General features: G+C 33.6%; 2 protein-coding genes across 3 annotated transcripts in view; one reads left to right on the forward strand and one right to left on the reverse strand.

Moving 5' to 3' along the window:
- The window catches only part of LOC123718691 (abnormal cell migration protein 10), a 59,089-nt gene extending 48,501 nt beyond the window's left edge, over positions 1-10,588 (reverse strand). For both annotated transcript variants that reach the window (XM_045675409.1, XM_045675407.1), the window contains exon 1: positions 10,388-10,588. The gene's annotated coding sequence lies outside the window, so the exon portion shown is untranslated. The remainder of the gene's footprint in view (positions 1-10,387) is intronic.
- A 556-nt stretch (positions 10,589-11,144) lies between these two features.
- LOC123718692 (ER degradation-enhancing alpha-mannosidase-like protein 3) lies at positions 11,145-21,295 on the forward strand. Its single transcript, XM_045675412.1, has 10 exons — positions 11,145-11,452; positions 12,246-12,392; positions 13,370-13,522; positions 13,807-13,960; positions 14,548-14,717; positions 15,111-15,332; positions 16,160-16,325; positions 16,513-16,898; positions 17,744-17,945; positions 19,342-21,295. Exons 1-10 carry the CDS (start codon positions 11,334-11,336, stop codon positions 20,077-20,079), a joined length of 2,457 nt encoding a protein of 818 aa, XP_045531368.1. The 5' UTR covers positions 11,145-11,333; the 3' UTR covers positions 20,080-21,295.
- The last annotated feature ends 4 nt before the right edge of the window (positions 21,296-21,299 follow it).

Raw genomic sequence — 21,299 nt, forward strand, 5'->3', positions numbered from 1 at the left:
AACGCGATATCCCTCGAAGGACCATCTAACTCAAAACACAATCAATTCCTTTTCCAAGTCCAATAATTATTTAATGAGAATGATTCTGCAGAATTCAACTAGTCTAGGATAGCTCCGATCTGAACACTATTCATGCAATCCTTTCTAATGTTAACTGGTTCTGCCTTGTATGAGCTATTCAAAAACAAAAGTTAGCCCAGCCTGTGTCCAGCCATTGCTATAATGTGCTCGCTCGCTAGGGATTTACGCAACAAATTTCATTTTATAAAGATTCATCAAGTTTTTCAACATTTAAAAAATTTCTTGACAGCAATCAGAAATATTTCCTATATATCAAACTTGCGTCTTTTAATATTTCATGAAAACCGAATTCAGCTTCGGAGGTTTGTAGTTAAATAAAAGTCTAAAGTATTCAGTAGTAAATAGCATATTATATATAGCAATAGCAGGAAGCCTGCGATATATTACCAAATAGTCATAACATGAAATACCTTAAATATACAAACGATACTCATCTTTAACGCAATGTCAATTGGGAATATATTCCTGTAGACAAAATAAAGATTGATTAGCACATAATTTGTTTCAAAAAGAAAGTTTATTGAGCCGGATGTGATTGTTAAACAAAAGAGTTGATTTTTGTTTTGTAACAGCTCATTCGGGCGTATAGCTAATTAGTAATTGTAACTCAACAATGGTGTAACTTAGTAGTACTTACAGTCCATTAAATCAAATCTATGAAGGCAGATAATTCATTTTTGACTAAAAAAAGTTGAAAGTTCAAACATCTCCGTGTTTAACGACTTTTTTAGCAATGTCTTAAAAAATATTCTCATTGCATCTTTATATACAATAGGTACATAACTAATCAACATTTGGTACATGTCTCTTAATATAGACAAAACATTGTTATTTTTATCTTCTGCAAACGAAGCAGTCATAGCAGTCCATGGACACTCATTTTAGTGTGTGCGTTGCTTTAGTATGCTCTCTTTTTATACAATTGAAGGTTGCATCTCCCACGACCACCGGGAGTCCATTCCACAGTTCGCAAAAGAAAATGCCTAGAGAAGCGTACCAAAGACTTCCAGCCATTGAGGTGATGCGGAATTGCACTGATACTGCTGCCAGACAAATAATTACAAGGGAATCAATCCTCAATGATTGAAATGATTTAATGAAGTACCGTCCGTCAAATACTTTTATCTTCCGATTAGATATGGTAAACAAATTTAGATCTTTTCTTAATGATGCAGGCAACCGTATAATTTTTTCAAAATGAAATAGAGTTGGTTCAGTTAGTTTTGTTTTCGTAGTTATCACTTACAAACTACTGTTAACCTAGTGGCTTAATCAATCAATACCAGCAACAACCTCACCTGTCTCAACCAGAAAAGTCTATGAAGAAAAACACTTTCTGAACGGATTAAAGCCATTTATTATTATTAAAAAGTGTTTTTCTTAATGTGTAAAATAAAATAGCTTTTATTTTACACATTAAGAACAAAAGACAATACTAAAGTCTATGAATTTTCCAGACACAAGGCGGTTCACCTACTATTCTATTAAACAAATCATGCCATCAGAGACCAAGACCTAACTATAAGATTGTAGCGCCACTGGATTATTGTTTTGTATTATTCGAGGACTCCATTTTTTCCAACAATTAACGTAACGTAACGTAACGTAATTTGACTTGATATCGTCAAAAGAGTAATTTAAAGGAGCACACGCGAGGAGAATGCACAAATGATTTTCTATTAATTATGAGTAAAGATAGAATGCCACTCAGGTCCTAGTTAACGTGAGTATTTGTAACGACGTTCTATTTATTGAGCAAACACTTTCTTATCAGCCAGGAAGTGATCGACACATATTGATAACGGTAAATACATATTAAACGAATGATACACTGAACACATTAAACTTTATATACTACTTTATAACCAATTAACATCAAGCAGGAAGAAAAGGTAGAAGCTAGAATTTCAAGAGTGGGTGGGTGGATCATGGTAAGCTTTTTCTTGATTTACCTTCAATGTAAAAGGCATCTTAATACAATACAATAAAGACGATTTTGATAAATACATTACAAAAAATATTTTTATTTATGAATTCCTTTCCAAGCAACACCAATAAATAAATTAAATGAAACGAGCTACTCCCGTATCCATTATAATTACTTATCTCTATCCAATAAATATTTGTTCTTTCACTCACAACCAGAAGGTAAACCACTCTTTATATGGAAATTGTATTCGTTGGTACAACAAACTTCGAATATCGAAATAAGAGAATTATCACAAAATAAATACAAAGCCCTCGTTAAACGTAAATTAATCAATAAAGCTTTTTATAAATTTGACGAATACTTAAATTATCCTAATCCTAGGGATTGATTTGCTCCAGTTCAAACAATTTGTATGACTCAAGACTTGGCGATTAAAAAGAGTGGCGGAAAGTTTCTTGCCAGTTCTTCTTACCCGCTCCACGCCCTTGACTTGCGAACTGGTAGTGAATGTAAATTTAGAATCAATTTAACATCTTTTCTGTTGACGTTCATAAGTGTACTTGCTTACCTATATAAATTTAGTTATTGTGAATTCGAGTTTGAGAGACTAGTTTTAGAAGCTATCGAAGTGCCTATATATATGTTTAACAACTAAAACATATTGATGTTTTTTTTTTAATTTCGTCCTTTAGTCTTGGCGCTGAGACTCGCCCAAAACGTACGTATTTGACATACGGGGTCAGAGTGAATGCTGATACCATTGCTTCCTTTGCAACCAAAGAGCACAGGCTCTAGAAAAGCGCAGTCTTCCTAAATATTAAAAAAAATGTATAGAATAATGTTTGATTATTGTTAAAATTTTATCTTTTATTTCAGTAAATTAAAAAATGCTTACACTCTTATGTATATAAAATAATACTGTCTGGTTCTAAAGCTAATAAGCTTTTCCTGCAACACGAATGTAGGAAAACTTATATAAAAATCGGCGAGAAACTTCGAAACTAATCAGCCACAAACTTCAGTGGCCTTATTTAACGTGGACTAACGGTAGAACGGCTTTTCACAATTGTCTAGTTACCATGGTTACATTTGCATTCTAAAAACATCCTAACCTATGGAATTTCGATACCCTATATTCCTACCACTAACAAAAACTTCAAAGTCCACGTATACAAACAAGGCCCTATATGATGAGAGTAGCAGTGTGGCTTCAGCGTGTGTCCCTCACAAATGATCACGAAACGAGGAATACACCTAAAACTTACCGCCACTGGATTTTTTTAAATGATTGTAAGATAACGTTATTATAGAAAAAATACACTAGTCAACGAAGAGAATTCTTGTTAACGGCATGGTAACTTCCACAAAAATTATAATACGCACACAAAGAGGAACAAATGTTTGCTCAACCTAAAAACAGTACTATTTACTTGTACTAGCTACACACTTCGCCGTGGGCACTCGCCTCGCCCAATAGAGCTGTTTCTTCGTATATATTTCCCTTTTCTATTGTTACACTTTTCACCATTCATACGTTAATCGAAGGATAGTAAAATCGACATCTTGTAACGAATATTTGCAACAATTTAAATTATTTTTAACCATGTCTTGGATGAATTCTAAAATTGATTACATTTCAATGAGTAAGCTGCGTTTAACCTTAAGAACAGCTAAACGTGTAGTTGCTTCTATGTGGCCCTAGCGAATCGTTTTAATGAAATTAAGTTATTCATGGTTCGAGACGCTGGTACATTGTACATGATTTTCATAGATTGTCTCGCAAATAAATAACGTTCAGTTCAGTGTACGATCGTACTATTAAAATTTATAAGTATTAGACGGTATGAAAAAAGTATTGAGAGAAATCTGTTTAAACGTGGTATTATATTGAATATACGTCAGTCACGTGACAGAATGCAGTCAGAATCGACCGTGACGTAGCATGCTTATAAATAATGTCTTCACATATATCACTAATTATAGCGCGTCTTGAAGTTTAACTTCGTCGGAAGTTGTTTTGTCTGAAAAGCGTTTTGAAACTATAAATGGTTAAACTTACTTAATACACTTATCATAATTAAAATGGAATGGATTTTAAAATCATTTTTAAATAGCCTATTGACATTAAACCAATAACTTTTGTGTTGCTATAAATACCTAAAGTTTCGCCTAATTCCAATTTACTGGTAGAAGTATGTGTATGTACAAAAGCAGTAGAGCCAAGCCGCTGGGGGAATCAAGTTATTGGTATAAAAGAGTTTGTGTTCGGAAATAACTTTAAAATGATATTTCTCTGTAACCAGGTGGGCACTGGCAATAAAGAGGCGCCGCTATCGGGATTGAACCCGTGACCCGACCGGAAATAGGACATTATGTGTCAGCTGTGACTGATCGGCTCAACATCCGGTATCACGCGACGATATTAATTTATATAGCGAATAACAGGCCAATGGTCACTTTGACATTAATAGAGTGGTTTTTATGTCAAACTGACCATTAACGATATCCGTTTGCAAATTGTACGTTCAAATTAAATACGGAAACTTCGAATTAAAATCATATTTTTACTAATAAGTACACTTAACAAAAGGTGATTAAATGACTATTCTTCAGTCAGTTCTAAAGTCAAGAAACTTTCCGCCACTTTGCAATCGTCAAGTATATGTTATAAGATAAAACCTTCTCAAGATTCTGCGACCATTAACATCATGCCATGAATTAATCATTTAAATAAAAAAATGTTTATTTCCTCTTTCGTTGGGAATGAGTTCACATCAATATGTTTGTTATTTATTTAGGCGATTTTTACTTAAGGATAATGATAACACTTTAAAATCATAATTATTAAATCTTTTAGTGTAAAACTTTAGTTTTTACTGCTTTTTCTAATAAAAGTATTGTTATAAATGTACTGGAAATATGTCATCCGTGTATCACGTGTATATAGTTCTCCGTTTACCAAGTTGTGCCATAATAAATGGCTGACAAACTTCCCCCTGGGTGTAGGGAGGACGCACGCGACGCTTCCGACATAAAATCTATAATACACTTCTATATAAGTTATCTACAATGAACTCTATGTCAACGTAAAGATATTGTAATGTGCGATACCAATGTTTCAAGAACAAATTGAAATTAATTCCTTCAAGAAACGAGCGTACCAATTCTTAAAAAAACGGCAACCGCGAGCCCTCTGGCATTGAGAGTGGCCATGGGCGGTATCACTTAACATCAGATGAGCCTCCTGACCGTTTGCCAATTAAAAAAAATGCATACAAAAACGCCGAGATCTCTATCCTTATCGGACGTTACAGAGTTCCGGCATTAACTGTACTGATGTGAAATGATGTGTACTGTTAATAATATATGATAAATATTTTTTTAAATCCCGTTGAGCGGATTTAATTGTTCTATAATACGATCCTCCAGCCTTAACCTTGATATTTTTCTTCTTATCCGGTACACTTTTGCCAAAGCGGTGGCGATCACTTTGTAGTAGTATTATTAGGAGGGGCCGATGTCATGCGCATTTGAGGTCATACTGCTGCACTCTTTGAGTGAACCTCCTGCGGCAGACATGATCTGAAGGTAAGGATGCGAGATTGTACTGTTGTGAACAGACGCTGCTCAATGCCGAGTTCTTGAAGTATCGTGACGTTTGTACGAAACTAGGACCACGAAACCTCCAACACCACATTTCCAGAGCGTCTATGCCTTTCCGCATCTCACAAGGTCCACAGATCAGCCGCTAATGGAAACACAGTGAAGTGGCCTCACTGATTTAGTGGCTAGTGACATTGCCGTTTTTGTAATTTAATATATATCTATATTTCGAAATGCAATAGAAGCATACTATTGACCAAATAAACTGCACCGAAACTGAAAAGTTTTATCAAATCTCTTTAAACATATTTTACGCTCTTTCTTTGAAGGGCCTTAAATCAAATTGGTTCCAACATATTTCAGTTGGCAGATGGTTCCACATATTGGTAGTGCGCGGCGAACTCCCTTAAGAAATGCTCAGTTGTGGAGCGGCGGGCCTCGACGCCTCAAGTATAGAGCACTGTGAATACATTCTGACCGAATTGTTAATAAATGATATTTTGCATCTTCTCCATCATATAAAGGCATATGAACAAACGAAAGACCACTCTTGACAAGCAAGGAGGCTGTATTTAATACCAAAAAGGTCACCGTAAAAATCCATCGAAATTAGATTATTTTCGGTTAGAGGTGCATCGCATGAGTCACGCAGGGGAGCGCCCCTAACTCAGCCCTCGTTTGAAAGCCGATGAGTGACGTCACTGGTTACTTGAATTTGCGTGGGCAATTTGAGATTTGGGGTAAGATTCAGAGCAACCTATGACTCCCGTATGTCAAAATGACTTTGACGTACATCATACTTAACCCTTGGCTCTGAGCTCTCACGTAAATTATTTCTAATTAAATTATCATTGTGGTGGCAAATAGTCACAATATTTTGTTTCGAATAGTGTGGTAAATAGCATATAAATGAAATTATATCTCTAATAGTATTAGTACTATGTATTCTTTTTATATTTAGTATTTTTCAATTAAATATAAAATAATTTATTAAATCGACACATGACGTAAGCTATATATACGTAATAGGTCAACTTAAAGCTCATCGATGCAGTTTGGCGCACTTAAAACTTTTAGTGGCCCTTTAACTTCCTGTTTACAAATTGTTTATTAGCGCATACCACCTCGCTATATAAAAAATGATTTTTAGTAGCATTCTACTACTATTTTTTACATAGTTGGATCTCAATAGCAACATGCCTCTTTGGTTTCGCATCTCTAGTAATAGAAAAAGCTTACACATTTATTATTATATTTTCGATACTGTAGTGCAGTGATTCCCAACTTTTTGGGCCATGCCCCAACTTAGTCTTTCGAATTTTATAACCCCCATTTATTTTAATATTAAAAACAATTAATTGTTCAGTTAAGAACGAAGGGTTGAGGAAGAAATTAGTAATTGTTAACGAAACACAGTAAGTAAATTTTCAAAACATAAAGAAAAACTGAAATACAAAAAATTATCGTGTTTGAAAACCTTCACACTTACAGGATTTAGAAATTAAATTTTGCGCTGTAAAATTTTAAAACTGTAAAAGTACAGAAAATCACTTATGGGTTTAACCGTGGTACCTGAAGGGCTACACCGCAGTTCAAATTTAATTGTAACAAATCATTTGATACAAAAAAAAACTAAACATTTTTATATCCCATTACATGTATGCAGACTTAAATCCATGGCCATTATTCAAGTAAACGGGCTTTAATTTTCAAACACTTTACCCACTCGAGTATCTTGTACCCCTTATTCATCAACTTCTTTAACAGATTTCACGGCTGTATAGAAAACGTTCTAAAGTGTTCTCATATTAAAACACCATGGTACATATCTATGGAGATAAGTCAATCAATATTGATAAAAGCCAGGAATAGTGCAACAGTGTAAGGATATGGGGTGAATGACCGGAGCCTCGCGTCAAGCGATTTCGGATGTTGAGATACGTTCATATTGGCGCTAGAGAATTGAATTTTGAAAGCCATACGCCAGTTTCGTCGACAAAATGCCGATAGTCCATCTGTAATTATTACATTATATTGTAAATACTTTTTAGATACGTAAATTAGTTTTATTAAAAGAAGGTTTTATTAGTTGTAATGCTTTCAAGGGGACCGTGATTAAATGTTTAAAGGCAAAGTGCCTTTATAGAGCAGAGTATTTAGACCATAAGTTTGACACCAATCATAAATAACTTAACTTATTATTGACATTATAATAATGTTCTTATTATATGAAATTATAATAATTAATACGACATATGCACGCCTATTTTTATATGACTGATTGTGCGGATTTTTATAATTATTAAATCTGAACCACTTTCTATGCAAATAATTTTTTTAACGATCTTCCAAGTGTTATTATTTAAGAAAGTAGACATTTAATAAAACATTTTTGACGCATATCACTTGAAACGTTGAGTTGTATTACGAGTATATACATATACAATTTCGCGTTTATATTAGTTTTTTTTGTTGTTTACAGAGTTCGTATTAGGCAGTTTTCGGCTACTCACCTAGTTCAAACTTCAATGTGTTTCTCTCGCTAATTTTGTGTATACTATATCTACTATTTATAAATCAAAAAAATTATTAAGGTCACGCAACACCACTGGGATTAATAAGCATTTGTCCTACACCGTTAGTTGATGTGTGAGGCACACTAGTAAATATATTACATACATATATATCTTCGCCACATGGTTGTAATATGGAAGTATTTTTTTGGATTTGCGTATTATTTTGTATTACGCCATTTCAATAAGGCTTCAACTGTCTTAGATACCGTTTTTATTACCCACTTGATTAGCAAACCACACACGTTGTATACATATTATATACGGCCATGCGATATATATCTTATTAATTTAATTAGCAAATTATTTTAAATACATCCCTCGGAATCAGAACATCCGTTGTCAAAATTCGATAAACTTATCGCCTTCAAAGGCCTTGACTTGTTAAATATCGCGAATTTAGTTAAATATTGTTTATTCCAAAACTACGTTTTGCATAAATTCTCGTGTTAAGACCGGCATTACAGATAAAAATATCTGCAGGAGAAACCTTTCGCGATTTTTAGCCTTACTTGAATAAATTCAAAGTCAAATGATTTATTTCTGTTATTCTGTCTATTATGCTTATCGAAAAGGCACAATTGAAAGTCAAAATTACAAGTTAAAAATATTTAAAAAAAGCCGACTAGTTGCCCTTTTCAAAAGGTTACTTTTATAAAATAGTTTTTATAATATTTTGTATACATTGATTTGGTAGTTATATCTGAAGACCATGTACCTAGAATAAACAAACTACACACAAAAAGAGCATGGTGTTATAAAAAACAATGCAGCAGATAACTAAATTATTACGTATAGATTTATACATAAAAAATGAAATAATTATCATACAGTCAAACAGTGTGTGATTTGAGATTAATTTCTTTTAAACTTTTCGAGTGCCTGTGCGCACAGCCTTACCTTAGACGGGGGCAGTGAGCGCAATGCTGCAACTATTTTATTAGCGCACTCACGCCGATTGGGTACACCCACCACCAAATGCTAACAAATTGAATTCCAAGTTAAAATTTGTTATTATGTGCCAATTGGTGAGCCGTGATGACCAGGCATTCAAACGACGGACCTCACTTTTCTATGTGCTATTAAGTCTTTCGAGAAAGGTCTACAGGCCTCCTGGCCCCAAATTATCTTACAAATAAAATGCAATGCAACAATTTTTTTCGAGTCAGTTGAGTTTAGTCGAATTTTTCAATATATAAGTTATTGTAGAACCAAGTACATTTTTTATTATTTAACAAACATATAAAAATATATTAAAAGAAAAATCCGTGGAGGCTTCCTGCCTTGGGAAAGGTAAATCGGCATGTTTTAGAAATATTGACCACCACATCACCTTCTTGACAGGACAATCGTCAAACAAACACAATTGGAAGCCAATTCACAAAAGAGTATTCTACTAGTTAGTTACTTCTCGATTAACCGAGTAGTAGCTTGAGTTTAAACGATTATTTGAATATAAACCTGCTATCCTAGCTTTAGATATAGCTCCGAGTGGTCGCAAGCATTGGCAATTGATCACTAAAAGGGATTATGGCTTAAATCAGTTCGTTTATTGTCAAACGAATTGTGATGTTATCAGGATCTGGTTTCAATCACTTAATGTACACATTTCACGGTTACTTTTACCGTGAAATAACTATTCTAAATTATATAGGCAGTACTGATAGCTATATTCGATCAGTAATTGACTTGAATTAGCCACGGTATCTTTTTGTCGTTAATACAATATATGGAATTGACTCAAAGCAGGAATAGTCTTGTTTTAAAACGGAAAATTATTTATCGTTTTAGTCAAATAAAAAAAAAACGATTGAAGTACGGGTGGCATTTCGTAGGTGTTAATAAATTTATTTCAACATAATTAATATTTTATAAATCATGGTCTCCATCTGTATGCTACTCGATCGATCGATAGGTCGATCGGGATCGATTGGGGTCTAAATCAGAAATTTCGGAAAAATATCGTAATTGGTACACCTATAGGACATGAACACTACTACACTACTCACTACAGGAAACACTCCACGATAGTACTCTATGCCTGTAGTTCTTTCAAATAGAACAGAAAAATCTACACAAAGAGTTCGATAAACTTTACATGGAAATGAATGATTTAATAACTCGTCGTTAAACAGTAGAATACCAGTGATATGAATGAAATTATCAACAATTAAACATGCTTAAACACAGAAACACTCACCGGCAAAGATAAACGGATGGTTTCACTTCAACATACACAACACTAATTTATTATATTTATGCAAGAGTCACACGACTTACCAGTTAGAAAATTCTACTATACATTATAAATATCATATCGCACACTAAGCAAGCACGTTGGTCACGCTTACAGATTAAGGGACTCTACACTCCCGTTTCAACCGGTATAACTAAACTTATGTGACTGTGTAGGCGGAAGCTCGGTACCTACCTATGTCCTGTGATTGCGCACTGGGAACGTTCACATTACCGCCACCTAGCGACAAACGTGTGAATCGACCTTCCTGACCTGAGTGTACAACATAATACGATGAATCTAGGTAAATAAATATGCAATCTCAGCGTTCCAATCGCGTTCTGAAGGTAATTTTTTTTTAAAGTTCTTATAATTAGTTATTCAGTGAAATACATTATATTGTTTTATATTGCCAAAGCGACATCTCGTTTTGACACAGGATAGTGAAGGTCCAGTAAGATTTTTTCACGATGTAACTCATATTATTATTTATAATATTATGAAATTCAAAATATTTACTTCTTAAGATCTATAACTTTAAATAGATTATGAATTAGTTTTAGTGAGGTTTAGGAGGTAGTAATTTAGAAAAAGGAAATAAAATAATTTTGGTAATAATGCCAAGATATTTTGACACATTACTGTAAAGTTGAAGTTCTTCAACTGACGTCAAATGCCAATAGCCAATCGCCAGGTGGCAGGTTGGTAAATGAAACTATAGTTATTGGTTATTGGCTATCCGCAAAAATGTTTGTTTCTGCATTTTATAGGACTGTGTAACACTTTTTAATTTGCCATGTAAAGATTATTTTCATTTAAGTTATTAAGACCACTTTTCTTATATTTTATATCCTTAAGCTAAAATACATATAAATTATACCCGTTTTATGATTTTTACCTACATTGTGATATGGTGATAATGACTTGTTATCGTATTGTTCTAATTTATTTAATATTTGCAATAATATGTGTGAAAACCGAAGAGGAAACTGTGCAGAAAATGACGAAGGCTGAAAGAAGAAGCTTAAGGTGAGACCTCTTGTAGGAATCCTTGATGTTTTTGTTATTCTAATGAATATAATTAAGTGTATGCTATGATTAAAGTTATATCACTACTATTATAGTTCACTAGTAAAAATACAATTTCAGTGAATTAAATTCATTTTGACAATCAGTCCCTGATTTCTATTTAGTTATGTTTAGTTTTAGAGTTTAAAAAAAAATTGTATAGATTCCTAACAATACATAAAAATATAAAATAATGTTAAATGATAACAAATTATTGTAGGTAGGTAATTCATAAAACTATTCATCATATATGTATAACTTTTCTTAATCAAGGACTATATAATTAATCATGGTTACATTCAAAGTTTCTTTTGCAATACTTTAATATTTTAAATATGAATGTTAGGTTTTTAAATATAATTAATGTACTAAAATAATGTAAAAAAACTGCATTCATCACACAACCCTGAAATACAACATGTTTCCTAATCAAATGAGTAATGTATTTACAAAGATAAGAGGAAAGATCTTTACTACTATGTTTAATAAGAGTCCATTTCATAATTATCAAACACTTTAATGAGCTTGGGAGCAATGCATACTAGAAACTGAAAACTAACGTACAGACTACCAACTACCTTCATAAATAATGAACAGTATTGCATTAATATGGCTCCCATGTTGGTTCCATGGTTCCCATGGCTTTCAATTTTGGGTACTGGCTACTTAAAATGCTGAGCCTTTTACATATATTTTTTTAATGTTGTGCTTCTTTTTTCATAACATATATTGTAGTAGCATCATTATTTTCCAGGGAAGAATCAAGACTTATGTTTTACCATGCATACAATGCATACATAGATAATGCATATCCTGCTGATGAGTTAATGCCCCTTAGCTGTAAGGGAAGATGGAGGGGTGTTACCCCCAGTCGAGGGGATATGGATGATGTTTTGGGCAAGTAAGTACTAGTTAGTTGTTTTGAATATCACCATTGTTTTGACTGATGTAGCATAAGATTATACTAAAAGATATCAATTATTAATTTAATAATTACAGTAATTATTACCTTGAATTTAGGATTCATATATTGACCACTGCTTTAGGCTAACATTCAAACACAATGTTTACACACTATCAGTGACTGAGTTATCAGTTAGTAAATATATATTCAATATAAGGTATAAATATCCAATAGAAGACAGAAAATGTTTTTAGTTATATATAAATTTAATCCATATGTGTATAGTTAATTAGCTTTTGCGATTAAACCTAGTATTACTTTAAAAATACTTTATTGATTTTTGTTTATTGCTAATTTACTTATTACAATAGCTAGCGATTTTAACTATTTCTGTGCATGTAATTCGCAAATAAGTATATTCTTAATTGCTTGGATATTAATTACCGATTTTGATATAGTGGTTATCAAAGCCAAATATGAATCCACTGTATTGTTGTTTCTTCTTGGTTTTATTATAATTAATTATTTTTCTTGAAATATTTAGAGAAAATACATTTTTTGTAGTAATAAATGAATACATGAATTATAGAGAAAGTAGTCTGTTTCAGATTATCACTACAGTATTTTATCTAATGTTTGTGGACACTGTGGAGATTTTGTTGATTATGAAAGGCTGATTAATAAGGCAACCTATTAAAACTGCTTAACATACACATTGATTGAGCGATAGTACTAAAAAAACTTGACGCGAATTGTGTTGGATATGCACCATTTTTACTGCTGTGGCGATTGTTTTTATCTATTGCCTTTTTATTTTCCTTAATTGTGTACTATCATGTGTGTTTTTAAATAATTTATTGTGTTATATGTTGGATTATTATATTAACAATATTCAATTAGAAATAGATTATAGCAGTTATTTTCCAGAATTTTGCCTTCCCTTCTTAAAATCTTTTCTCTTTTATCTTTTTCAGTTTCTCACTCACTTTAGTAGACAGCTTGGATACATTAGCTGTCATGGGAGATTTCTCAGAATTCAGTCGGGCCATAAAGCTGGTCATACGTGATGTAATGTTTGATCATGATATTATTGTGTCGGTTTTTGAGACTAACATCAGGATGATTGGGTGAGTTACATTTATGTTATAATATCAGTTGTATGGTAGGTGGTTTTTGTTAGAGGAGATGATACAATGGAGTAATAAAAATATAGAGCAACCATAACAGCAACAGATAACCTATTTTAATTTCTTCTCAGTAATTTCCTTCTACTTAATGTGGTAGATAGTTTAGTTTTCTTTTCTGCTTTATTATTTCACATTATTACATACATTTACTATTGATTATTATGTACATGATACTATGTAAATGTATTGTACTTTGCAATTTTATTTTGTTTAATATGTTTCAGAGGCCTGTTGTCTGCCCACGTCCTGGCCATGGCTCTGAAGACTGATGTTCCAGTTTTACAATGGTACAATGGTGAATTATTGGCTAAAGCTGAAGATTTGGGTAAACGACTTTTACCAGCGTTTAATACTTCCACTGGAATACCTCATGGAAGAGTTAGTATTTTTTATATCTTTTAAATTTCACTGACAATTTATAGTTAGTGATATTTAGCAAGAATGTCAATAATTGAATTTAAATTATGATTAACACATTTTGCCTTTTACATTAACAACAATCTTCGTGAATCAAAAATTCAATTAACTTCTATATTGGTACATAAATATTATCACATGATCAATGATTGATGATGTCGTCACCAATATATTAAATTATAATAAAATAGTTAGTAATGAAATCAACAATATTGATAGACAAATTGTATCCTAAATACATGATGTATTCATTTTATTTCACTTAAAAATCAAACTCCATTGTTAATAAAAACTATATATCATTCCAAATTCACCCTTTTAACTACGCTTTCGGCTCTTTTGTCAAGTTGTTATACTATCTCATCTTACAACAGAGTAAACATATTTTTAAAGAAAAAAATAACTGTCGGCTTAAAACATGGTGTTTCAAACAAAGGTCTCTGACTTACTAGGGAGGCCTCAATCTGAATTATATGTTACATATAGCTAAACAAATAAAGAATTTTGAATTTTTGTTTCATATAAGAGAATATGTGTTAATTTTCAAGGTTAATCTTCGCCACGGTGTCCGATGGATGACAGAATCGCGTGAAACATGTACAGCTTGTGCAGGAACTATGATATTAGAGATGGCAGCACTATCCCGTCTAACAGGCAACCCTATATTTGAGCAAAAGGCCCATAAAGCTATGGACGGGTTGTGGAAGATAAGACATAGGTATATATATATAAGGAGATATTTGCGGATGTTCAATGCTGTTTAGGTATTTCGTAAAGGTATCACGAAAAAGATATAGACAACAAATGATGCAGATCTTAATGAAACCAGGCGTATGCGGAACACAGGCACAGATGATATCTGAAATTACCATAATATTGAGCAGCTTCAGATCTCAATTGGATTTTTTGCAATAGAATTGGAAAACACGTCACAAACTCCAAAAAAAGCGTCAGGGACGGTGGAGGCTCAACTCGTCTCATTATTAGAAATATTCTTCGTCAGTCTTTTCGCCATTATGTCAAGGGAAAATAAACTTCAACTTTTAAACTTCAAGACAATGTACCTGTTACTACCTATATACTGGTTTCATTGTGTAAATTAATTTTTCAGAACATCGGATCTCATGGGGACAGTGATAAATATCCACTCAGGCGATTGGGTGAGGAAAGACTCCGGTGTCGGCGCAGGAATTGATTCCTACTACGAATATTGTCTAAAGGCCTACATTTTATTAGGTGATGAAAAGTATCTGGCAAGATTTATAAGACACTACAATGCGGTCATGAAGTATATAAGCAGGGGTCCTATTATGCTGGCGGTACATATGCATAGGTGAGCATCGTATAGAGTATAATAATCAGTAATGGTGCCTTTACTTTAGCCAGTTTCTTCTATGAGGTAGTCGGTTCGAACCCCGTAACAATATACTTTTATAGAGGGAGTTATTGTAAGGAAACCAGCAGCCTTAGAGCTAAAAGGTCGATGGCGTGTTTCAGACACAGAAGCTGGATCACCTACTCGCCTTTTATTTTTTCTAAAAGGTTTTATAAATGGTCACAGAACCGGAGGCTGATATATATTAATGATTATATTATACGGGCTAAACTGTGCCCCTCGATGTGTGCGATAACTTGTCCAGGAACTGCAAGTTAAACTGGGCGAATGGGTGGTTCTTTTCGGTTCAATGCAACAAATTCTTGGTAATCGCACTCGTCAACTTAAACGAATTCAAAAAGAAACTTGGGATGCTATTTGTTGTAAGCCATAATTACTAAGTAAAATTAACGAAATATAAGTATGCCTTCTTGTGTACCATTTAATTTTTCTATGTGTAACTAACAATTGCTTGAAGGAAAGAACTTTTTCTTAGTCTTAAACAATGAAAGTATCAAGAACTTGCCTAAAAATAATGAACCAGACACACTCATGAGTCCCGAAAAAATAGGGATTTCATAAGTTAGTCAACAGTAATCTATCGAATCTGTCTTAACTAACTAAACCTATTAACTTTTATTTAACTTGTTAAGAAGAAAAATCTTAGCCGGTAATGATAAAATCATAATGTAGTCAGAATTTAAAAAAAATCTCCAATTAAGAGCGTAGACCAGATTGACAAGAAAGCATTCGTCAGAATAGTTGTTTATATAATAAACTTTCAGACCACATCTCCAATCGCGAAATTTCATGGATGCTCTGCTGGCTTTCTGGCCTGGTCTTCAAGTACTCCTTGGTGATGTGAAACCAGCTGTCGAAACCCATGAGATGTTGTACCAAGTGATGCAACGACATACATTCATACCAGAGGCGTTTACCAGCGATTTTCAGGTAATTTATTTGCTAAGATGATAAATTCCAGTTAAGAACTGTCCAATTCCTTTCTAAAAACATAATTCTGTGAGTATTGTTTGAGGGCTCCAACTTTTTAAAGCACAAAAATATTATCTGTGTAAAATAATATACGGGATTTTGTGTACTGCCAACATGACATTGATATGGCTGAATAATTTTCCAGGTTCACTGGGGCCAACACCCCTTGCGGCCAGAATTTTTAGAATCCACATATTTCCTCCATCGTGCGACAGATGACGACCACTATCTCCAAGTTGGCAAAACAGTTTTAAAAGCGCTTCAGCAGTACACCAGAGTGCCATGCGGTTACGCAGCTGTCAATGATGTCAGGACTAGACTGCATGAGGATAGAATGGATTCCTTCGTCCTGGCTGAGACATTTAAATATTTATTTATGCTATTTGGGGAAGACAAAGATCTGCCGATAAAGCTGGAGGATTACGTTTTAACAACTGAGGCACACTTTCTTCCTCTTTGGCTCGCGACGGATGGAAAGAACTCCACTTTGAATATACGGGTGGACGATGAAGATGATGATAAGTATAGAAAGTAAGTTGAAATGTGGATAAAGCTATTTCTTGACATGTCTGGTCATGATGCATTCTAGGACTGATTGCTAATATTTTGTAAATCAAATTTTTTGTTTTAATCGTTGGTATCGTTCTGGACTTTTTTTTTAATCTGAACAGTTTCATTCGTTATTATTTCCACACATTATATATTCAATATATAAAATATGTTTTATGGCAAAATATTCAAAAAGTATTTGATAATGAGTTATAAAGGGAAATTATTTTAATATCAATAAATAAATAAATAAAAATAGCTTTTATTGACAACTCAATTCATCTTTGGTACAAAAAAAATGATAGCCGTACCATATAATAATGGAAAAGAAAGAAAAAAACTTTATGACACATATTAAAAAAGATGTATAGTCTAAATTCGAACGTACGACCTGAGGGTTGATATACGCGCCTAATTTAGCCTTATTTAGACAATACAGTTGAAATCTATTATAACGATATCGAAGGGACTATTCATATTTGGTCATAAAACCTGTAGTCTTTAAGTACCTAATACATAGAATTTTGATTTTGGTCAATATAACGTATAAACGATGTCGTCGTAAACGGTTTTGACTGTACTATTTAAATGGTATTATAACCTAGTAAGGTTAACTAGTAAGTTATAGCATCCTGATAGAACCCACTTTCCGAACCCAAAGCAATTTATAAAAAAAAAAACATGGATCCCATGGCACTCTTTCGTTTCTTTCTATCAATTGCGTTTACGCTGTCATCAAAAGAGACAGAGTACTTTGGTTAGTTTTTATTAGAATATTTTTTTTACATACACATGAATTTCTCACGCATGATGTAATATTCTTTCAGAACATGCCCGAACACAGCGAGCCTGGATTCCGAGAAGGTCCGACGTCCGATGCGACAAATGTTAGGCTCGTCCGCGGCCCGGCCACCCGCGAGGCTTCTGCCGTTGAATGACCCGAGGCAAATTCACGCTTTGTCTGATATGGGAATATCTGTCTTAACGCTGCCCGACGGAAGGGTACAATTGCTTTACACTACTAATACGGTGAGTATGTTAATAACGTGTAATTAGTGGACTGATTCTAGGGTCCATATTCTAACGCAGTGTGTCCCAACGTTTTTTTTTTTCATAAATGATGGGTCACCATGGTTTATGCCACCTATTAAAAAATCGAATTGTTCACTTATATAAGTTAAATGATAGGTTTTAGGAAGAAGTCAAGAGGAAATTGTTAAAAAGGCACGTTAAATAAATTTACAAAACCTAAAATGAGAAACTAAAATTCAATTTCAAAATAATTTTATTAAGTTTTCGAGAGTCCGCTTTCCTTGTAGGGCGTGGGCCCTACGTTCTAACGTATCTCCATGAGCAGGTCTCCATTTGAGCGCTGTCAATTATGTCATTCGAAGAAAATGTAGAAACTGGATTTAGGTTTGATTGAAATGGAATTCGAGCCTAGAATTATAAAGTTTTATATTATTGTCATGAACATTTGTGTTAATCTCAATCTAGATTTTGAACCAATGGAATCTGTCGTTTGAAAGGAAAGCTTGTAAGTAAGAAAAGCTTTCACTTGATAGTTTATTACTTTTTGATTCCATTTTAAACTACAAGTGTTATTGAGAGAAATCTATTTATAACATCAATAATTATATTGATTTTTTACGGTCAGTATCGAGGTGACGTAATGCCTGTCTAATTTCGACTAAGACCATTAAAATATAATGTGTGTATTTCTGAAACGTAAAATGTCTTTACAAGCATGGTCTTAAAAACAATAAATAAAAATGTAATTAATTAATAAACTGTCAAACTATTGCGACTAACTACAGTCATCTTTTGTACTGTGATTACTGTTCCTACTGCCTTGCAATCCGTGTAAAAGTAGTGCCGCTCTTTGCCGACGGATCGCGGCAATTACGACAGTATCCTATAGGCGTTATATTGATCGCATACGGCACTTAGCGATTACCAGCAATACAGCTAACCCGTAGATTGTTTAGCAGTAACCCTTATTATTATTGTTTACCCGTTAAACATATAACTTCTGGCCGCCTTACGCTCCCGTTCAATCATGATTACCTTTAAGGTCAGCAAATAGCATATGCCCCAATGCCCCACAATTTAATCATTTGAATAATAGGCGAGCACTGCGTGTATGAGCTTCCAGCCTCAAAGGCTATGTACTTACATTACACTACATTATTTATTAATTGCTTCCGGCGTCAGTTCAGGACTCTCCAGTATCCTCAACTATCCAGTCTATAGTCCAGCTTAAAGATGGTATACCGTTATCTTGCCTTGAGAAGCATGTTCGCGGGTTTTTAATATTACGAATGTTTAAAGCAAATACTCAATAGATTTAAAAATAACAATTTGATATGGTTTTTAATATCTTACAAAAAAAAACTATAACACTAACGTTTTTCTTTAATTCTAGGCGAAATCAGCTAAAGACGCCGCCGAGGGACTGACGTTTATGCGTGAGATGTCAAAATGGAACTCCTTAAGTGAAATGGAAAATGGCGTAATCGCTGCCGGTGTGAAATTTAACGAGAAGATTTACCCGGCCGGCCCTGGCCTCTTCGGAAAAGAGATTACGGGAAACGAACGCTATATGAGCACTGCCGTGTATGTTATACCAAACGACGCCTGCTCACAAATAGAAAACAGTCACGAAATAGCAGGAAAAATAGCTATCGCAACACGTGGACAATGCACGTTCGCCCAAAAAGTCAGAAACATCCAAGAAGCAAATGCTCAACTTGTTATTATTCTGGACAACGTTAAAGATTCGTCACACGAGAGCACAGCACTATTCGCGATGTCCGGAGACGGAAGAAACGACATACGGATACCAGCTGTATTCCTTTTCAGTAAAGAAGGAACTGCTTTGATCGAAGCGTTGAACAATGACCCAGAACAATTTATAGTGATCGGCGAATTTAAATCTATGAAGCAAGAATTTGAGAACACGTGTGAGGATAAAGATTTAGAACCAGTTCAAGACAAAGAGTCATTTGACCATTTGAAGAAAGTCTTAAGTCAGCTGGTCGCTCAATTCGAACTCACCCTATCGAGCGACGACCAGAAGAACTGTGAAGAACCTACTGACGCGTATCTAACGAATAAACAAGAGGAAAAGGTTTGCAAAATTGCTTCGAATGATGGCGATTGATGTTTGTGTAAATGTGTATATAGTGTGTGTAAATAAGAAGCAATGTGTGCCTTGATATTCAAGTACATCCGACATGTCACGCTGTGTACATATCTTTCCATATTCGTTTGAAAGACACTTTGCAATATTTTTATAGTTAGCTGCAAATGAATACTACTGTTGAAGATTATTACCGTTATTACAGGTAGATTTCATTGCAGAATTTTAAAAAATAAATATTTATTTTTGCTTTTCTCTTTGTAAAAAGTCTAAATAATAAATGATTTATTTCCGCTCACCCCCATAAATCTACCTGTAAAATTGTTTATATTTTATGCACGAATGATTCAGAAACCAATGTTGTGATATGGACTAAGGATTCCTGTTTTCCAATAATAATGTACAGTACTGTTTTATTAAATATATTGCAAGTTCTAATCATTGTACATTTAATAAGGATTTATAAGGAGATTGCCCATTGTTGATTATAGATTATACAGGGCCATGACTTAGGTTTTATTTTATTTTGCGTAAACGTTTACAGCTACACTATTTATTCTAGGGAAATTATTATATTTTTTTAATCAATTCCACGTTCTAATACTTTAAAGACCTTTTTAATTAGGATAATTAAGTTTTAAAAGACGAAAGGTTTGTCGGGTTGCCTGATACAAATGGCAGGCAATAGGTAGTTCCTAAAACCCAACCCAGGCTGTATTTATTGGCTGAGACGCGCTACCCAGACTGAGTACACACAATTATTTCACCGATGGGCGACTCCATAGTCGTTACTTCCCTACACCTTTATGACCCTTAGTAGCCGGCGTAAAATATGTTGAGCGAGAGCAAAAATACTTATTAAGACTAAACCCCTTAAGATGTACTGCCATTGATACATAATTATTATAGTCGTAGCTATAAGTAAACTTGGAGCAGAAGACTTGGGCAATCTTCTTGAAGCGTTGCCAGAAACATTGTGGTACATACTTAACATCTATGTTTATGGTAATATAAGCCCGTGACGAATTCAAATTTAGCCACGGGTACAGATAAGTTTGTGGATTGATGAAAAAGTTTATATTTATTTAGATATTTGTGGATGTTCGTATTTCTATTTCCCATTGAATGTTACAGGATTGTGTTGGAATTTTTATGTTGTATACAAACCTGAGTTCAAGATAGAAAATATTTTTTTTTATATGAATTATTTATGAATAAAAATTTATTTAGCAAACGATATA

The sequence above is a fragment of the Pieris brassicae genome, chromosome Z (assembly GCF_905147105.1).
Source record: "Pieris brassicae chromosome Z, ilPieBrab1.1, whole genome shotgun sequence".
Taxonomy (NCBI): Eukaryota; Metazoa; Arthropoda; class Insecta; order Lepidoptera; family Pieridae; genus Pieris; species Pieris brassicae.

Coding starts and splice junctions, on each gene's coding strand:
- LOC123718692 (XM_045675412.1), top strand. CDS start 11,334: ATGGTGATAATGACTTGTTATCGTATTGTTCTAATTTATTTAATATTT. Junction 11,453..12,245: donor GCTGAAAGAAGAAGCTTAAG/GTGAGACCTCTT, acceptor ATTATTTTCCAG/GGAAGAATCAAGACTTATGT. Junction 12,393..13,369: donor ATGGATGATGTTTTGGGCAA/GTAAGTACTAGT, acceptor TATCTTTTTCAG/TTTCTCACTCACTTTAGTAG.